Source organism: Coregonus lavaretus, assembly GCF_964263955.1.
Source record: "Coregonus lavaretus genome assembly, chromosome: 33".
In the NCBI taxonomy this organism is placed as follows: domain Eukaryota; kingdom Metazoa; phylum Chordata; class Actinopteri; order Salmoniformes; family Salmonidae; genus Coregonus; species Coregonus lavaretus.
The window spans coordinates 10,599,770-10,617,626 of record NC_140020.1 but is presented as its reverse complement, the minus strand read 5'-3'; the positions used below and the strand labels follow the sequence as shown (position 1 = coordinate 10,617,626).

At 45.6% G+C, this 17,857-nt stretch overlaps 1 protein-coding gene across 1 annotated transcript in view; it reads left to right on the top strand.

Annotated features, from left to right (window-relative positions):
- The first annotated feature begins 730 nt into the window (after positions 1-730).
- LOC311108596 (midasin-like) overlaps positions 731-17,857 on the top strand; it is a 54,670-nt gene continuing 37,543 nt past the window's right edge. Inside the window, exons 1-23 of the mRNA XM_084151253.1 lie at positions 731-1,010; positions 1,375-1,601; positions 1,894-2,118; positions 2,325-2,432; positions 2,637-2,829; positions 3,084-3,293; positions 3,454-3,585; positions 3,720-3,823; positions 3,923-4,037; positions 4,327-4,520; positions 6,462-6,543; positions 7,025-7,120; positions 7,480-7,592; positions 8,179-8,327; positions 8,428-8,488; positions 8,621-8,835; positions 10,533-10,636; positions 10,727-10,871; positions 11,131-11,227; positions 11,527-11,640; positions 11,768-11,915; positions 13,589-13,696; positions 13,838-13,989. Of these exons, the coding sequence (XP_084007379.1) occupies positions 915-1,010; positions 1,375-1,601; positions 1,894-2,118; positions 2,325-2,432; positions 2,637-2,829; positions 3,084-3,293; positions 3,454-3,585; positions 3,720-3,823; positions 3,923-4,037; positions 4,327-4,520; positions 6,462-6,543; positions 7,025-7,120; positions 7,480-7,592; positions 8,179-8,327; positions 8,428-8,488; positions 8,621-8,835; positions 10,533-10,636; positions 10,727-10,871; positions 11,131-11,227; positions 11,527-11,640; positions 11,768-11,915; positions 13,589-13,696; positions 13,838-13,989 (3,188 nt within the window). The 5' untranslated portion in view covers positions 731-914. The remainder of the gene's footprint in view (positions 1,011-1,374; positions 1,602-1,893; positions 2,119-2,324; positions 2,433-2,636; positions 2,830-3,083; positions 3,294-3,453; positions 3,586-3,719; positions 3,824-3,922; positions 4,038-4,326; positions 4,521-6,461; positions 6,544-7,024; positions 7,121-7,479; positions 7,593-8,178; positions 8,328-8,427; positions 8,489-8,620; positions 8,836-10,532; positions 10,637-10,726; positions 10,872-11,130; positions 11,228-11,526; positions 11,641-11,767; positions 11,916-13,588; positions 13,697-13,837; positions 13,990-17,857) is intronic.

The window sequence follows — 17,857 nt, the reverse complement described above, 5'->3', positions numbered from 1 at the left end:
CCCAGGCATCAGCACATTTTAGCTAACTAACTGACACAACAAGCTAGCAAGCCAGTTAGTTTATTTAGATAGTTAACGTTAGTATGGGACCTACAAGCTTAAGTTACCTAGCTAGCTACAAACTCAAGACATGGAGGAACATTGACTATGAAAATAGCTTGAAATGTGAAGGAAAAAAACAATTCCACTCACCATATGAAAATCGAGTAGAAGAATGTGGTTTAGAATGTTATTATTATGCTTCATCTGTTTACTTTCACTGTCGCGCCAACCCTACGACCTTTTTCAGGGAGCAGGAAATAACTACATTTTCCCGCGGTCTGCAAAACAGATGCCAGTGGCTCTTCCGGGACTTTCAGGCATTCAAAATACAATTATCATATCAAACGAAGCAGCCTGTGGTTTAGGCCAAACTAATACAAAGCAGCTAGATTATTTCAGATAAAGCACTTTCTTATCTAAGGAAACCACAGCTTCAGACTTCAAAAAGTTTGCCATTTAGCTAGCTAGCTGTGTGGTCTAAGCTAGTTCGGGACCCGGGAGGAGGGGTTCACTATGGAAAATATCCATAAATCGGTAAATGACAAATATTGTGCTTTATGAAAAAACTAGGTGTCATAGGTTATATTTGACCTGAAAATCATGAAGCAATGTATGACTGTCGCTTCCAATTGCGTCATCTAAGCGACATCATTTGGACAATCGACCCGGAAGTGTTTCTGATTTACTCACATGTGGACTGGATTTTAACAGTGACGGGAACGTGCTTACTGTGTTGTGGTACAATCTAGACAGACAAGCAAGTGATGTACCTCACGATTTGGTCAACGAATAATATAACAACATATTACAGTCTTTATAGATTATCGCAAATTTCGCTGTGGATCTCTCTTGCCTAAACGACAAATGGTACGATGGAAAATTTAGAATTGAGCCTGTCATCACTGGGTACCATATCCAGACATATTGACAAAAGTCACAACGAACTCAGCAAGTATTTAGCAAAACAGGTAAGACACATTTCTCCTTGACGTGTTATAAACACAATAGAGTGTATGTAATATGTCTGTTTTGACCTAGTGATAAGTGATGCACCCTATATGTGCACGTGCATTTTACACCCTCTTTTAAATGTGCATTTATGTCTATTTACAATCCAAACAATTGCACTACGCCTACACACCATCATAATAAATGCAAATGTGACCTAATTAAAATGTTCTTTGCTCAGGAAGTTATTTACATGACATTGATGGATGTCCCTTGAGATTGGAGGGTGTAGACATAGCCCACGCTTGCCTTTACTTGCCTATAGTCAATCTTGACTCGCCTATAGTCAATCTTGACTTTCTCCTGATATGGCTTTCTGTCTAGATATGGAGCCAGCAGGACAGACAGAGCATCCTGGCTTGTTTGGCTCAGCTGCTGTTGGAGAAGGACTATACTCTGCTGCTCGCCCGCCACCTCCGGCCCCTGATCCTGGACCTGCTGGAGAGGAACGCAGAGAGGATCAAAGCAGACGGCAGGATTAACCATGATCTCCACGAGCGTCTGTGTGTGGCGCTCAGCAAACTCCTCAGTGTCAGTCCTGATGCACAGGCGTAAGTAGTGAACCCTGCATGATCACTGATCATTAGGCATGCCGGACAGACACTTCATAAACACTAGCTATTTTTTCCATTCTCTTCTAAGGGCTTGAAGTGGCATGAAAAAGCTGCCAATGCTCACTTTATATTTTACTGTATCAGTGTTTGTATTTTAGAGGATTATTATTAATATTCTATAAGAAAGGCCCGTATTCAAGCAGTAGAAAATACTCTGTACTACTGATCACCACTGGCCCACATCAACCACTACTTCTAACAACATCTGTTGCACTTTCCTCATTATCAGGTTTGCTGCGAGGTACTTCAACGATGCCCCTCCAGTGTTCCAGAGGCTCTTCTTCACCAGTGAAGAGTCCTCGTCTGTCCAGTACGGCCCCAGGAGGATGAAACTGCGGGACCTGATGGGCGCTACTCTCCGCTTACTCCAGAGCGACTGTGCCAAGTTCCGTGTCCTCTGGGACTGGAGTGCCTGTGTATCTCAGCTACTCACCAGCGATGTCATGGTTCGAGGGTGTGTATTTACCTTGTCTACCATTTCCTCAGTATCTATTCTCTCTCAGGCCCTATGACAGACTAGCGTCCTGTCCAGGAGTGTAATTATACATCAAGCTGCCTCACGCTACAGAAACAAGCTGGATGCTTTGATTGATGCTTTTACAACTGGCTGTATTCATGTGAAGTCAAGCGTAGTGATCTTCTGGATTCTTTCCTGTTTAGTTACACTGCCCAGTGTCTGGCCCTGGTGTCTCACATGACTGATAATCAGAAAACCATCTTCTTGAGAAAGGTGCTGTCGAGTGATGAGATTCTGCACATGAAGATAAAGTATGTACATTTCTATTGGACTGATTTTGAACGTTGTTGACGATTGGTGGAAGTTGATTGAGATTTATGAATAAATGTTTTTTCATGTTATTGTAATTCACACATTGTAAACTCAAATGTAGACTCGCATGTCTTCACAGATTGCAGAAATTAATGCAATGTTCAGTTTATAACCTTTGCTTGTATTGGCTTATAAACACACAGGTCACTGGAGGAGACTCAGCAGTTGGAAGTAGAGAAGGCCCTGGTCCTGGCTAACCAGGGCACTGTGATGTGGCGCCAGGAGAAGGTGAACAAGTTCACCCGGGGCCAGGTGGTGTCAGAGGACCTGTCCCAGACCGTGGTGGCCGTCTGTGGGGTGGTGTTACCTAGGATCGCCCCAAAACAGACAGAGCAGGTAAGACTTCCTAGCCTGGTCCCAGATCTGTTTGTGCTTTTGCCTACTCCATTGTCATTGGCAAGCTATTTTGGCATGACAATTCCATTAGGAGTTGGCAGAAGAGCAGAAACAGACTGGCACCCAGGCTAACGACTTCCTGCTTAGATTTAGAGTTTGGTTGTTTGTAAAAGAGTATGGAATAAATGGTTCAAACTACATCAGTGGTGTTGATTTGATAGGTGGCATTATATTTGTTCTCTTACCAACTCTAGAGTAACCTAAAGCATCTGGTGCTAGTGGACTCAACCTGCCGCAACCTGCGGAGACTGGCCATGGCTGTGGCATCCCAGAAGGCTGTTCTTTTGGAAGGGCCCATTGGTTGTGGTAAAACAGCCCTGGTGGAATTTTTGGCTGCCGTGACCGGACATACCAAAACACCAGAGATTCTCAAAGTCCAACTTGGGGATCAAACTGACAGCAAAGTAAGAGCACTGATCCAATGTAGGCAATCTATATAGTATATATTTCAAAATGGGTTATTGTAGAAAGAGTTCAAAAATACTAGCGTCGACGTCTGAGTGCATTCTACTGTTTTTGAACGGTTAATAGGAATTCTCTTATCTCTTTGCTGCTTTATTGCAGATGTTGCTTGGGATGTATCGCTGTACTGATATCCCAGGGAAGTTTGTGTGGCAGCCAGGCACCCTGACACAGGCCGTCTCTAAAGGACATTGGATCCTGTTGGAGGACATTGACCATGCTCCTCTGGATGTGGTGGGTGTTTGCACACCTGAATCATGCATGGAATTACATACAGTGACCTGTTAATATAGTTATTACTGTAGTAGTGGGTTCAAGACTACAAGGTATTTTATAGTACGTCATCATTTGAGTTGTTTTCCTTGCAGATATCTGTACTCCTTCCCTTGATGGAGAATAAAAAGCTGATGATCCCAGGACGGGAGGACTGCATTGAAGTGGCTCCAGGCTTCCAATTCTTTGCTACGAGAAGGTAAGAATGTGATTTGGTTGTGATGTGGCCTATGTGTAACCCTATAAATGTCATCCTCCTTTTACACAGAAAATAACTGATGTTTGTGTGTATGTGTAGAATGTTCCATAGTGCCGGAGGCTGGTACAGACCACAGAACACCCACGCAGCTCTCTTGGATAAGTACTGGACTAAACTACAGATGGGAAACATGGCACGAGAGGAACTGAAAAAGGTGAGCCGTTTGAGGACATGATCCAATGGAGTCCACATCAATTTCCTGTAGTCTATAGTTGGACCAGTGTATCCTCTGTTTCAAGTGTATTTTTTCTAGCATGATGTACTACAGTATCCAAAATGCATTGTACTTTGTATCTGGTTTTGTCTTGCTAACGAAGTTCCTGAAGCTAACAGTCGTATTGTTCTTTGCCTGTGTAAACTTGGACACGATTTTCAATTGAAGCATTGTTTTAATTATCTTTCAATCTCTCTTTAACTTTAACTGTTGTTCTTTGCCTGTGCAGGTGCTGGTGAACCGGTACCCTAACCTAACGGTTGTGGTGGAGCGCCTCCTGGACATCTACTGCCAGCTGACTGGAGAGAGACACCCTGACTCGGTGGCACTGGGCCACACAGACAGTCTGCATGCCCCAGAGGTGTCCCATCACAGGTTGGAGGACAAGACCACGTCCCTGGAGGGGAGGGGACTGTCACTGAGGTAATGGCACGCTCTTATTTTCAGCTTCCCCCCCCTTTTTTACTTTTAGCTTTTCTGTCTCATGTTGTTGCAATGAGCTATTTTTTTATGTTCTCTCATGGTACATGTTGAAGCTCATTCCCACCATAGGTGTCTATACACAATATCCCCCCCCCCCCCTGCATTGAAAGATGACACTGTCTCTCTGTCAATATGAACTGGTGATGAACTCATAGCCATGATTCCCTAGCTGCTCAGATCCACAGTAATGGTCAAGCCCCAGATAGAGGTACAGTGAGGGAAAAAAGTATTTGATCCCCTGCTGATTTTGTACGTTTGCCCACAACTAGTGTTGTGGTCAGATGAGACCAAAATGGAGCTCTTTGGCATCAACTCAACTCGCCGTGTTTGGAGGAGGAGGAATGCTGCCTATGACCCCAAGAACACCATCCCCAACGTCAATCATGGAGGTGGAAACATTATGCTTTGGGGGTGTTTTTCTGCTAAGGGGACAGGACAACTTCACCGCATCAAAGGGACGATGGATGGGGCCATGTACCGTCAAATCTTGGGTGAGAACCTCCTTCCCTCAGCCAGGGCATTGAAAATGGGTCGTGGATGGGTATTCCAGCATGACAATGACCCAAAACACACGGCCAAGGCAACAAAGGAGGGGCTCAAGAAGAAGCACATTAAGGTCCTGGAGTGGCCTAGCCAGTCTTCAGACCTTAATCCCATAGAAAATCTGTGGAGGGAGCTGAAGGTTAGAGTTGCCAAACGTCAGCCTCGAAACCTTAATGACTTGGAGAAGATCTGCAAAGAGGAGTGGAACAAAATCCCTCCTGAGATGTGTGCAAACCTGGTGGCCAACTACAAGAAACGTCTGACCTCTGTGATTGCCAACAAGGGTTTTGCCACCAAGTACTAAGTCATGTTTTGTAGAGGGGTACAGTTATAACATTTTTGATATGTGTTTTTCTGGATTTTTTTGTTGTTATTCTGTCTCTCACTGTACAAATAAACCTACCATTACAATTATAGACTGATCATGTCTTTGTCAGTGGGCAAAATCAGCAGGGGATCAAATACTTTTTCCCCTCACTGTAAATCCACTGGCCCCATCCATCCCACCATGTGTCCCAGAGCAGAGGTGGGTTGTGGGGTATACATTAGGAGCTGCACTGGCCCACTGTGAGATGAAATGAACAGGCAGCCAGCCCTCAGGACTTTAATTAGCTTTCCACTGGGTGCTGCTGCCTGCGCTCGATGGCCCATTGATTGAACCGTTCTTTTCTATAGAGCTTGATCCACAGATGCTAGACGTTACATCAGGACAGCCCTTATCATTAGATAACCAGTTCAGACCTGTTCCCCTCATTTGTGGAGGACACTCGTTGTTCACCCATCTTTAAGGGTTCATACTGTATATACCTGTGTGCACGTGTTGGGCTCAGGGCTTTTTCCTTGGTGTAAAATCCATTTTTGTGCACGTTTTTTAATACGGCCACTGTGGGCCACTTTGATAATCATAGTATAGCTGCATGTATCAATGCAGTTAACTTACATACTGAATGTTGTTTTCATTTGCGTTTAAAACTTGGCCTGCTAAGCTCTTATGTAGGTCAGAACAGAATGGTTGGCCCTATTGGATCAACTGTTTCTCACCTGATTATTTTCTCCAGTCATTGATGGAAAATGTAACCTGGTCCTTAAGCCAACTCCTCTGTCTATCATTGCCATATTTATGTAACCCATGACTCTCCAACCCTGTTCCTGGAGAGCTACGATCCTGTAGGTTTTCACTCCAACCTTAATCTAGCGCTCCATGTTCTAATAATATGCTGGTTAATAAACTGAATCGGGTTATTTCCAACTTGGGTTGGAGTGAAACGCTACAGGAGGGTAGCTGTCCAGGAACAGAGTTGGAGAGCCCTGATGTAACCTCTACTCTATATTGTACAGAGACCTGCTGAAATGGTCTGAGAGGATCAGCAGTAACTTTGACAGCACATCGTCTGCCACCGCTCAACATGTCTTCTTGGAGGTGAGCCTTGAGTCACAGCAGCACAGGCTGCCATTGTGGTGTTATCACCCTCCTGACATTATTTACTTTGCTAATGAAGCTTTCCGGCTTGAACTGTTGTTGTTCACCACAGATCATTCTGAACTTGTCTCTTAGAACTCTGTGTGGCTATGTAGAACTGGCAAGGTTAGACTCTGGTAAGGTTATCACCTAATCTTTGTTAGGATGGAAAATCCTTTAGCCGTAAAAGGGCTCGATGTGTTCAACACTTTTTCATTGCTCTTTATGGTTAGCCTCGTGAACCAGAACTGACCACGGATCAGGATGGTTGAACAAGGCTAGTGTAGAATGGACTGAGGATAGATTCATTTGGTTAGCACAATCCATATTTGAATGGAAAATCAATGTAGCTGTAACAGTTTCAGAAACTTTTAACAATTTGCCTCCCAAAAAAAGAATGCTCTTCTTAACTGTACTGTTTTGTGTCTTTCTCCCCTTTTAGGCCCTAGACTGCTTCACAGCTATGTTATCCCGACCAGAGAGGAGGCTGTGCATGGCTGAAGTCATCGGGAGCAAGCTCAACATCTCCAAAGAGAAGGTAAGTCCAGCATCACTGGAAATGACAGGTCTCTGCTGACAACATATCAAAACAGGTTCAATACTGCTGTACCACTTTGTCGCACTTTAGGACATGCTGTATGTTCTACAGTCTCCTGACATGGAGCATGTCCAAAATGGAACTCTATCCCCTATATAGTGCACTACTTTTGACCAGAGCCCTTTGGGTGCTGTTTGCCATGGGTGTCATATTGGACTCAGACATGGTGATGGTTGTTGACTGTTGACATGATGGTTGTGTGCATAGAAATAAGAATGAATTAATTCATTCTTATTTTTAAGGTTCGAGCTTCCAAGCCGTTCTATTCATTCTTATTTCTATGGTCGTGTGCCCCTCAGGCTGCACATTTCTGCCAGATGTACCAGCCTGGCATCTCTGTGACAGAACTGGAGGCCTTGGTGGGCAGAGTGACCCTGGAACGGAAGCAGAACGAAGTGGTCCGCATCTGCAAGTAAGTCAGCTAAATGTGTGACCCTAAATCGAATTAGATGCCATCGGATGCACTGCAATTTGTTATAGTAAATGAAGTACCCAGCCACATCAGGGTTAGTAGTCTGATATTTGGCTGGCAGCTGGCGCTTATGGAACACACTGAGTCAGGCTGCCAGCCCTGCCAGTCTGCCTGTAACCTCTGTTTACACAATATAGACGTCATTGTCACTTTGCCAGGCCTAACACTTACCCAGCCAAATAGACTCCCCGTTGGTTGATTGAATAAACATTGAATTGATCTCTAACTACACACTTTGATAAACCAGCAAATATTCCAGTCCTCAGCAAATGACTAAAAACAATATATTGATTCTTCCATTCCAAACCTATGAGATCTATTCTACCATGCTCTAAAACCCTACAAGAGAAAAGGCACCTTTGGAAATCTGCAATTGGGAGGAATAAAATTGTATATTTGTTGATGAATGTATTATTATTAGATCTTTTGACCTGGTTTCAAGTATATGCATGTTGAAAGTGTTGTAGGTAAAATTTGAGATTGAGTGAAAGAGTAACCTAACCTATGTGTATCTCAATGTGTACAGCGAGAAGCAGACATTTGCTGCCACGCGGCCCTCTGCAGTGCTTTTGGAACAGCTAGCGGTGTGTGTTACCCAGGGCGAGCCCATCCTGTTGGTCGGAGAGACGGGCACGGGCAAGACATCCACTGTGCAGTACCTGGCTGGAATCACTGGTGAGACGCAACGCTCTGCCAGAAAGCTCCTCTCAAACATGGTACAATGGGAACCCACTAACCAACACCTCTGTTCCCCTCCTCTCACTCTCTCCTCCAGGACACAGGTTACGGGTGGTGAATATGAACCAGCAGAGTGATACAGCTGACCTGTTAGGAGGGTAAGTGAATTACAATAGAAGACCTAGTCCTTTTCTTGTATGACCTTTCACCTATACCAGCATATTCAGACAGGGATATGACCCTGGCCTGCATTGGTACTGAGTTGGCATATTCTCTTCCCTGATCTGCAGGTATAAACCAGTGGATCACAAGCTGATCCTGCTGCCCCTGCGTGAGGCCTTCGAGGACGTGTTCTCCCAGACCTACTCCCGCAAGCAGAATCTGACCTTCCTGGGCCACGTGCAGACCTGCTTCAGGGGCAAGCGATGGCAGGACCTGCTCAAGCTCATGGACCACGTCTGCAAGTCAGCCCTCGGCAAGTCGGAGCTGCAGGAGAAAAACAATGGTACCACCACACACTTTGCATCCCCAAATGGCACCTTATTCACTTCAGAAAGTATTCATACCCCTTGACTTATTCCACATTATGTTTTGTTACACACAATACCCCATAACGACAAAGTGAAAACATGTTTTTAGACATTTTTAGCAGATTGTTGAAAATGAAGTACAGATATCTAATTTACATAAATATTCACACCCCTGAGTCAATACTGTAGAAGAACCTTTGGCAGCAATTACAGCTGTGAGTCTTTCTGGGTAAGTCTCAAAGAACTTGCCACATCTGGATTGTGCAACATTTGCCCATTATTCTTTAAAAACTTAATCAAGCTCTATCAAATTGGTTGTTGATCATTGCTAGACAACCATTTCCAGATCTTGATTTTTTTCTAGATTTTCAAGTAGATTTAAGTCAAAACTGTAACTCAGCCACTCAGGAACATTCACTGTCTTCTTGGTAAGCAACTCCAGTGTAGATTTGGCCTTGTGTTTTAGGTTATTGTCCTGCTAAAAGGTGAATTCATCTCCCAGTGTCTGGTGGAAAGCAGACTGAACCAGGTTTTTTTCTAGGATTATGCCTGTGCTTACCTCCTATTACATTTATTTTTCATCCTGAAAACCTCCCCAGTCCTTAATGATTACAAGCATATCCATAACATGAAGCAGCCACCACTGTGCTTGAAAATATGGAGAGTGGTACTCAGTATTGGATTTGACCCAAACATAACACTTTGTATTCAGGACAAAAAATTAATTGCTTTGTCACATTTTTTGTACTATTACTTTAGTGCATTGTTGCAAACAGGATGCATGTTTTGGAATATTTTTATTCTGTACAGGCTTCCTTCTTTTCACTCTGTCAATTCGGTTAGTATTGTGGAGTAACTACAATGTTGTTGATCCATCCTCAGTTTTCTCCTATCACAGCCATTCAATTCTAGAATTGGCCTCGTGGTGAAATCCCTGAGCGGTTTCCTTCCTCTCCGGCAACTGAGTTAGGAAGGACGCCTGTATTTTGTAATGACTGGGTGTTTTGATACACCATCCAAAGTGTAATTAATAACTTCACCATGCTCAAAGGGATATTCATTGCCTGCTTTATTTTTTTACCTATCTACCAATGGGTGCCCTTCTTTGCTAGGCATTGAAAAACCTCCCTGGTCTTTGTTGTTGAATCTGTGTTCGAAATTCACTGCTCGACTGAGGGACCTTACAGATAATTGAATGTGTGAGGTAGAGAGATGAGGTAGTCTTTCAAAAATCATGTTAGACACTATTATTGCACACAGAGTCCATTAATTTATGTGACTTGTTAAGCAAATTTTTACTCCTGAACTTATTTAGGCTTACCATAACAAAGGGGTTGAATACTTATTGACTCAAGACATTTCAGCTTTTCATTCCACTTTGACATTATGGGGGTATTGTGTGTAGGCCAGTGACAAAAAAAAATCTAACTTTAATCCATTTAAAATCCAGGCTGTAACACAACCGAATGTGGAAAAAGCCAAGGGGTGTGAATAATTTCTGAAGGCACTGTATGTGCCGCATATAGATAATAGGATGCCATTTGGAAAACAACCTAAAGCAGTACCTTCATTTTCTCTTGAATAGCTCACTGCTACTCTCACTGTGGCAGAAATGTCAGTGTTGCCTTAGGCTGTTCTCAGTGTGTGTGTTTTTGTGTACTGGTTTCCCCAGCTGCCTTGCTGCAGGAGCAGTGGGAAGCCCTGGCTGTGAGGCTGGCTCAGACCCAGCAGCAGATCAGAGCCTGCGAGACCGCACTGGTCTTTGCCTTTGTGGAGGTAAAGGCCTACCTAAAGCCACACACACACACTACATATCCCTGTTGCTCACCAACCCGCTGTGATTGTAAACCGTGTGTGTCTCTACAGGGGACTCTGGCCCAGGCGGTGAAGAAGGGAGAGTGGATCCTGCTGGATGAGATTAACCTGGCTGCAGCAGAGACTCTGGAATGTCTGAGTGGCCTGCTTGAGGGCACCGCCGGCTCTCTGGTGCTGCTGGACCGCGGAGACACTGGTGAGGCTCCCACTGCGCTCCATAGCATGTTATGACATGTTGTAACACTTTATTACATTTTTACATTTTAGTCATTTAGCAGAAGCTCTTATCCAGAGTGACTTACAGTTAGTGAGTGCATACATTTTCATACTTTATACCACTATTGCATAATAAATTGCATATTATTATTGTCATGGCTTTTGTCATAAAGGTATTAACTGATTATGAAATCTGATCACTTTGATGCTGCTACTGAAATTAAACTTTCTTTGCACAGAGCCCCTGGTTCGCCATCCAGACTTCCGTCTCTTTGCCTGCATGAACCCAGCGACTGACGTGGGGAAGAGGAACCTGCCCCTGGGCATACGGAACAGGTTAGAACATAGGCTGAGCTGTCCTGGTGTTTGACTGAAATGTCTTTAACTTATGAGCATACTGGCAAACCTACTAGCTGTTCAGGATCTGGCAGCCCAACTAGCTGATCAGGATCTGGCAGCCCAACTAGCTGATCAGGATCTGGCAGCCCAACTAGCTGATCAGGATCTGGCAGCCCAACTAGCTGTTCTGTATCTGCCAACCCAACTAGCTGTCAGCATCTGCCAACCCAACTAGCTGTCAGGATCTGGCAACCCTACTAGCTGTGGTTTAACATGATGCTCTCTGTCTTTCCCAGGTTCACTGAGCTGTATGTGGAGGAGCTGGAGAATGAGGGAGACCTGCACATCCTGGTGTCTGACTACCTGAAAGGCCTGAACCCCAATAAGAACGTAATCAACGGGATTATAAGGTCAGGGGTCAGAACACACACTGTCCTCTGTCATAGCCATAACATGGCCCATGAAGTTTTCACAAAATCACGTTGAATGTCATATTGATTGCTGATTTGATTGAATATGAAATGTTTGCTGCTGCAGCTTTTACCTGACGGTGCGTAAGGAGGCTACCTCCAAACTGGTGGACGGGACTGGACACCATCCCCACTACAGCCTGCGCACCCTCTGCAGGGCGCTGAAGTATGTGGCAGCCAACCCCTGCTACAGCGTCCAGCGCTCTCTCTACGAGGTAGGAGGCCAAAGCTCTCCCAGCATTGATATTGATATCCTTATATTGACTTAATAAAGATACAGTGCATTCGGAAAGTATTCAGACCTCTTGACTTCTTCCACATTTTGTTACGTTACAGCCTTATTCTAAAATGGATTTTTTTTTATTATCTCATCAATCTACACACAATACCCCATAATGACGAAACGAAAACAGGTTTTTATTTATTTTTGCAAATTTATTTAAAAAAAAAAAACCAGAAACCTTATTTACGTAAGTATTCAGACCCTTTGCTATGAGACTCGATATTGAGCTCAGGTGCATCCTGTTTCCATTGATCATCCTTGAGATGTTTCTACAACTTGATTGGAGTCCACCTGTGGTAAATTCAATTGATTGGAAAGGCACACACCTGTCTATATAAGGTCCCACAGTTGAAAGTGCATGTCAGAGCAAATACCAAACCATGAGGTCGAAGGCATTGTCCGTAGAGCTCCGAGACAGGATTTTGTCGAGGCACAGATCTGGGGAAGGGTACCAAAACATTTCTGTAGCATTGAAGGTCCACAAGAACACAGTGGCCTCCATCATTCTTAAATGGAAGCTGTTTGAAACCACCAAGACTCTTCCTAGAGCTGGCCGCCCGGGCCAAACTGAGCAATCGGGGGAGAAGGGCCTTTGTCAGGGAGGTGACCAAGAACCCAATGGTCACTTGGACAGAGCTCCAGAGTTCCTCTGTGGAGATGGGAGAACCTTCCAGAAGGACAAACATCTCTGCAGCACTCCACCAATCAGGCCTTTATGGTAGAGTGGCCAGACGGAAGCCACTCCTCTGTAAAAGGCACATGACAGCCCGCTTGGAGTTTGCCAAAAGGTACCTAAAGGACTCTCAGACCATGAGAATCAAGATTCTCTGGTCTGATGAAACCAAGATTGAACTCTTTGGCCTGAATGCCAAGCGTCACGTCGGAGGAAACCTGGCACCATCCCTACGGTGAAGCATGGTGGTGGCAGCATCATGCTGTGGGGATGTTTTTCAGCGGCAGGGACTGGGAGACTAGTCAGGATCGAGGGAAAGATGAGCGGAGCAAAGTACAGAGAGATCCTTGATGAAAACCTACTCCAGAGCACTCAGGACCTCAGACTGGGCGAAGGTTCACCTTCCATCAGGACAACGACCCTAAGCACACAGCTAAGACAACGCAGGAGTGTGTTCGGGACAGGTCTCTGAATGTCCTTGAGTGGCCTAGCCAGAGTCCGGACTTGAACCCGATCGAACATCTCTGGCGAGTCCTGAAAATAGCTGCCCATCCAACCTGACAGAGCTTGAGAGGATCTACAGAGAAGAATGGGAGAAACTCCCCAAATACAGGTGTGCCAATCTTGTAGCGTCATACCCAAGAAGATTCAAGGCAGTAATCCAATTTATTTTATTCTTTTTTTTTTATACATTTGCAAACATTTCTAAAAACCAGTTTTTGCTTTGTCGAAATGGGGTATTGTGTGTAGATTGATGAGGGAAGAAAACAATTTAATCCGTTTTAGAACAAGGCTGTAGCGTAAAACAAATGTGGGAAAAGTCTAGGGGTCTGAATACTTTCCGAATGCATTGATATCCTTAGTAACTTCATTGATTAAATTGGACTATGTTGGAAGATGTGAGCAGATTCTCCATCGGTGTCTTTCTCCAGGGCTTCTGTTTGAGTTTCCTCACCCAGCTGGACCGCAGCTCCCATCCAATGGTCCAGAAACTGGTGTGTCAACACATCATGGGGGGAAACACCAAGTGTCTGAAGCAGGTAATACAGCAGGCCTGTAATATGACTTTATTTATTCCATATTTGTATTAATTGAGATATATGGATAATTAAGAAGAAGCTTAATAATTCCGCAATAGGAGATTCCTCAATAGCCATGGTTCTCCCTGTGTTTCCCCACAGCCCATCCCGGAGCCCACAGGGCGGCCCTGCATTCAGATGGAGGGCTACTGGGTATCCCAGGGGGAGATGGAGCCGGCTCTGGACCCCAGCTACATCCTCACCACCTCCGTCAAGCTCAACCTGCGAGACCTGGCCAGGGTGGTGTCCGCCGGGTAGGAAAACTGACCACTGACCATCCCCCTTTTTCATATTTACATTTAAGTCATTTAGCAGACGCTCTTATCCAGAGCGACTTACAGATTGGTGCATTCAATTTAGGATAGCCAGTGGGACAACCACCCTATTTTTATTATTATTATTATTTAATTTTTTTTATATTAATTTCTTCTTATTATTTTTTTAATGGGGGGGTGTTATACTATTCCAGGTATTCCTTAAAGAGGTAGTGTTTCAAGTGTCTCCGGAAGGTGGTCAGTGACTCCGCTGTCCTGGCGTCGTGGGGGAGCTTGTTCCACCATTGGGGTGCCAGAGCAGCGAATAGCTTTGACTGGGCTGAGTGGGAACTGGGCTTCCGTAGAGGTAGGGGGGCTAGCAGACCAGAGGTGGATGAACGTAGTGCCCTCGTTTGGGTGTAGGGTCTGATCAGAGCCTGAAGGTAAGGAGGTGCTGTTCCCCTCACAGCTCCGTAGGCAAGCACCATGGTTTTGTAGTAGATGCGAGCCTCAACTGGAAGCCAGTGGAGTGTACGGAGGAGCGGGGTGACATCAGAGAACTTGGGAAGGTTGAACACCAGACGGGCTGCAGCGTTCTAGATAAGTTGTAGGGGTTTGATGGCACAGGCAGGGAGCCCAGCCAATAGCGAGTTGCAGTAATCCAGACGGGAGATGACAAGTGCCTGGATTAGGACCTGTGCCGCTTCCTGTGTAAGGCAGGGTCGTACTCTCCGAATGTTGTAGAGCATGAACCTACAGGATTGGGTCACCGCTTTGTTGTTAATGGAGAACGACAGGGTGTTGTCCAGGGTCACGCCAAGGTTCTTTGCACTCTGGGAGGAGGACACAATGGAGTTGTCAACCGTGATGGCGAGATCATGGAGCGGGCAGTCCTTCCCCGGGAGGAAGGGCAGCTCCATCTTGCCGAGGTTCAGCTTGAGGTGGTGATCTGAGATCCACACTGATATGTCTGCCAGACATGCAGAGATGCGATTCGCCACCTGGTTATCAGAAGGGGGAAAGGAGAAAATGAATTGTGTGTCGTCTGCGTAGCAATGATAGGAGAGACCATGTGAGGATATGACAGAGCCAAGTGACTTGGTGTATAGAGAGAATAGGAGAAGGCCTAGAACTGAGCCCTGGGGGACACCAGTGGGTGAGAGCATGTGGTGCGGAGACAGATTCTCGCCATGCCACCTGGTAGGAGCGACCTGTCAGGTAGGACGCAATCCAAGAGTGAGCAGCGCCGTAGATGCCCAACTCGGAGAGGGTGGAGAGGAGGATCTGATGGTTCACAGTATCAAAGGCAACAGATGGGTCTAGAAGGATCAGAGGAGAGAGAGTTAGCTTTAGCAGTGCGGAGAGCCTCCGTGACACAGAGAAGAGCAGTCTCAGTTGAATGACCAGTCTTGAAACCTGACTGGTTTGGATCAAGAAGATCATTCTGAGAGAGATAGCAGGAGAGTTGGCAAGAGACGGCACGCTCAAGAGTTTTGGAGAGAAAATAAAGAAGGGCTACTGGTCTGTAGTTGTTGACATCGGAGGGATCGAGTGTAGGTTTTTTGAGGAGGGGTGCAACTCTCGCTCTCTTGAAGACGGAAGGGACATAGCCAGCGGTCAAGGATGAATTGATGAGCGAGGTGAGGTAAGGGAGTAGGTCTCCGGAAATGGTCTGGAGAAGAGAGGAGGGGAAAGAGTCAAGCGGGCAGGTTGTTGGGCAGCCTGCCGTCACAAGTCGCAAGATTTCATCTGGAGAGAGAGGGGAGAAAGAAGTCAAAGCATAGGGTAGGGCAGTGTGAGCAGGACCAGCGGTGTCATTTGACTTAATAAATTAGGATCTGATGTCGTCAACCTTCTTTTCAAAATGGTTGATGAAGTCATCCACAGAGAGGGAGGAGGATTCAGCAGGGAGGAGAAGGTGGCAAAGAGCTTCCTAGGGTTAGAGGCAGAGGCTTGAAATTTAGAGTGGTAGAAAGTGGCTTTAGCAGCAGAAACAGAGGAAGAAAATGTGGAGAGGAGGGAGTGAAAAGATGCCAGGTCCGCAGGGAGTCTAGTTTTCCTCCATTTTCCTCCATTCCGCCACGGAGCAGGAGGGGAGGACTGAGCCGGCCGGAAGGATAGGGGACATAGAGAGTCAAAAGATGCAGAAAGGGAGGAGAGGAGGATTGAGGAGGCAGAATCAGGAGATCGGAGGGAGAAGGATTTAGCAGAGGGAAGAGCTGATAGGATGGAGGAGGAGAGAGTAGCGGGAGAGAGAGAGCGAAGGTTGTGACGGCACATTACCATCTGAGTAGGGGCAGAGTGAGTAGTGTTGGAGGAGAGCGAGAGAGAAGGATACAAAGTAGTGGTCGGAGACTTGGAGGGGAGTTGCAGTGAGATTAGTAGAAGAACAGCATCTAGTAAAGATGAGGTCAAGCGTATTGCCTGCCTTGTGAGTAGGGGGGGACGGTGAGAGGGTGAGGTCAAAAGAGGAAAGGAGTGGAAAGGAGGAGGCAGAGAGAAATGAGTCAAAGGCAGACGTAGGGAGTTTAAAGTCACCCAGAACTGTGAGGGGTGAGCCATCCTCAGGAAAGGAACTTATCAAGGCGTCAAGCTCATTGATGAACTCTCCAAGGGAACCTGGAGGGCGATAAATGATAAGGATGTTAAGCTTGAATGGGCTAGTGACTGTGACAGCATGGAATTCAAATGAGGAGAAAGACAGATGGGTCAGGGGGAAAAGAGAGAATGTCCACTTGGGAGAGATGAGGATTCCTGTGCCACCGCCGCGCTAACCAGATGCTCTCTGGGTATGCGAGAACACATGATCAGACGAGGAAAGAGCAGTAGGAGTAGCAGTGTTTTCTGTGGTAATCCATGTTTCCGTTAGTGCCAAGAAGTCGAGGGACTGGAGGGTAGCACAGGCTGAGATGAATTCTGCCTTGTTGGCCGCAGAACGGCAGTTCCAGAGGCTGCCGGAGACCTGGAACTCCATGTGGGTTGTGCGCGCAGGGACCCCCTTCCCCGATCAATCAATCAATCAATCAATCAATCAATCAGTCAACCTAGTCAATACCTGTGGAATCTAGTCCTTGTAGCTACTCACTGACTGTTGTATCGTCAACCTGTTGATGGCACAGTGAGCGTCACATGAGTTGTATTGGCTAATATCGGGTGTGTCATCACTGCTGCCATAAAGATGACCTGACTTTCACATGTTGCTGCTGCTGTTGTTGTTTTGGGGGAGGGTAGTTGCCATGACCTCACCACAGGTCAATCGTTCCCAGTGCTCGATTGTTTCTCTGCCCTTCATTACGAGGTTAATTCAGTCTTCTCTGGACACATGGCTTGCGTCCCAAATGGCACCCTATTCCTTACATAGTGCACTACTTCCTAGGCTCTGGTCAGAATTTGTGCACTAGGTAATAGGGTGCCATTTGGGATGCATACAGTGAGGGAAAAAAGTATTTGATCCCCTGCTGATTTTGTACGTTTGCCCACTGACAAAGACATGATCAGTCTATAATTTTAATGGTAGGTTTATTTGAACAGTGAGAGACAGAAAAACGCATGTCAAAAATGTTATAAAATGATTTGCATTTTAATGAGGGAAGTAAGTATTTGACCCCTCTGCAAAACATTACTTAGTAATTGGTGGCAAAACCCTTGTTGGCAATCACAGAGGTCAGACGTTTCTTGTAGTTGGCCACCAGGTTTGCACACATCTCAGGAGGGATTTTGTTCCACTCCTCTTTGCAGATCTTCTCCAAGTCATTAAGGTTTTGAGGCTGACGTTTGGCAACTCGAACCTTCAGCTCCCTCCACGGATTTTCTATGGGATTAAGGTCTGGAGACTGGCTAGGCCACTCAAGGACCTTAATGTGCTTCT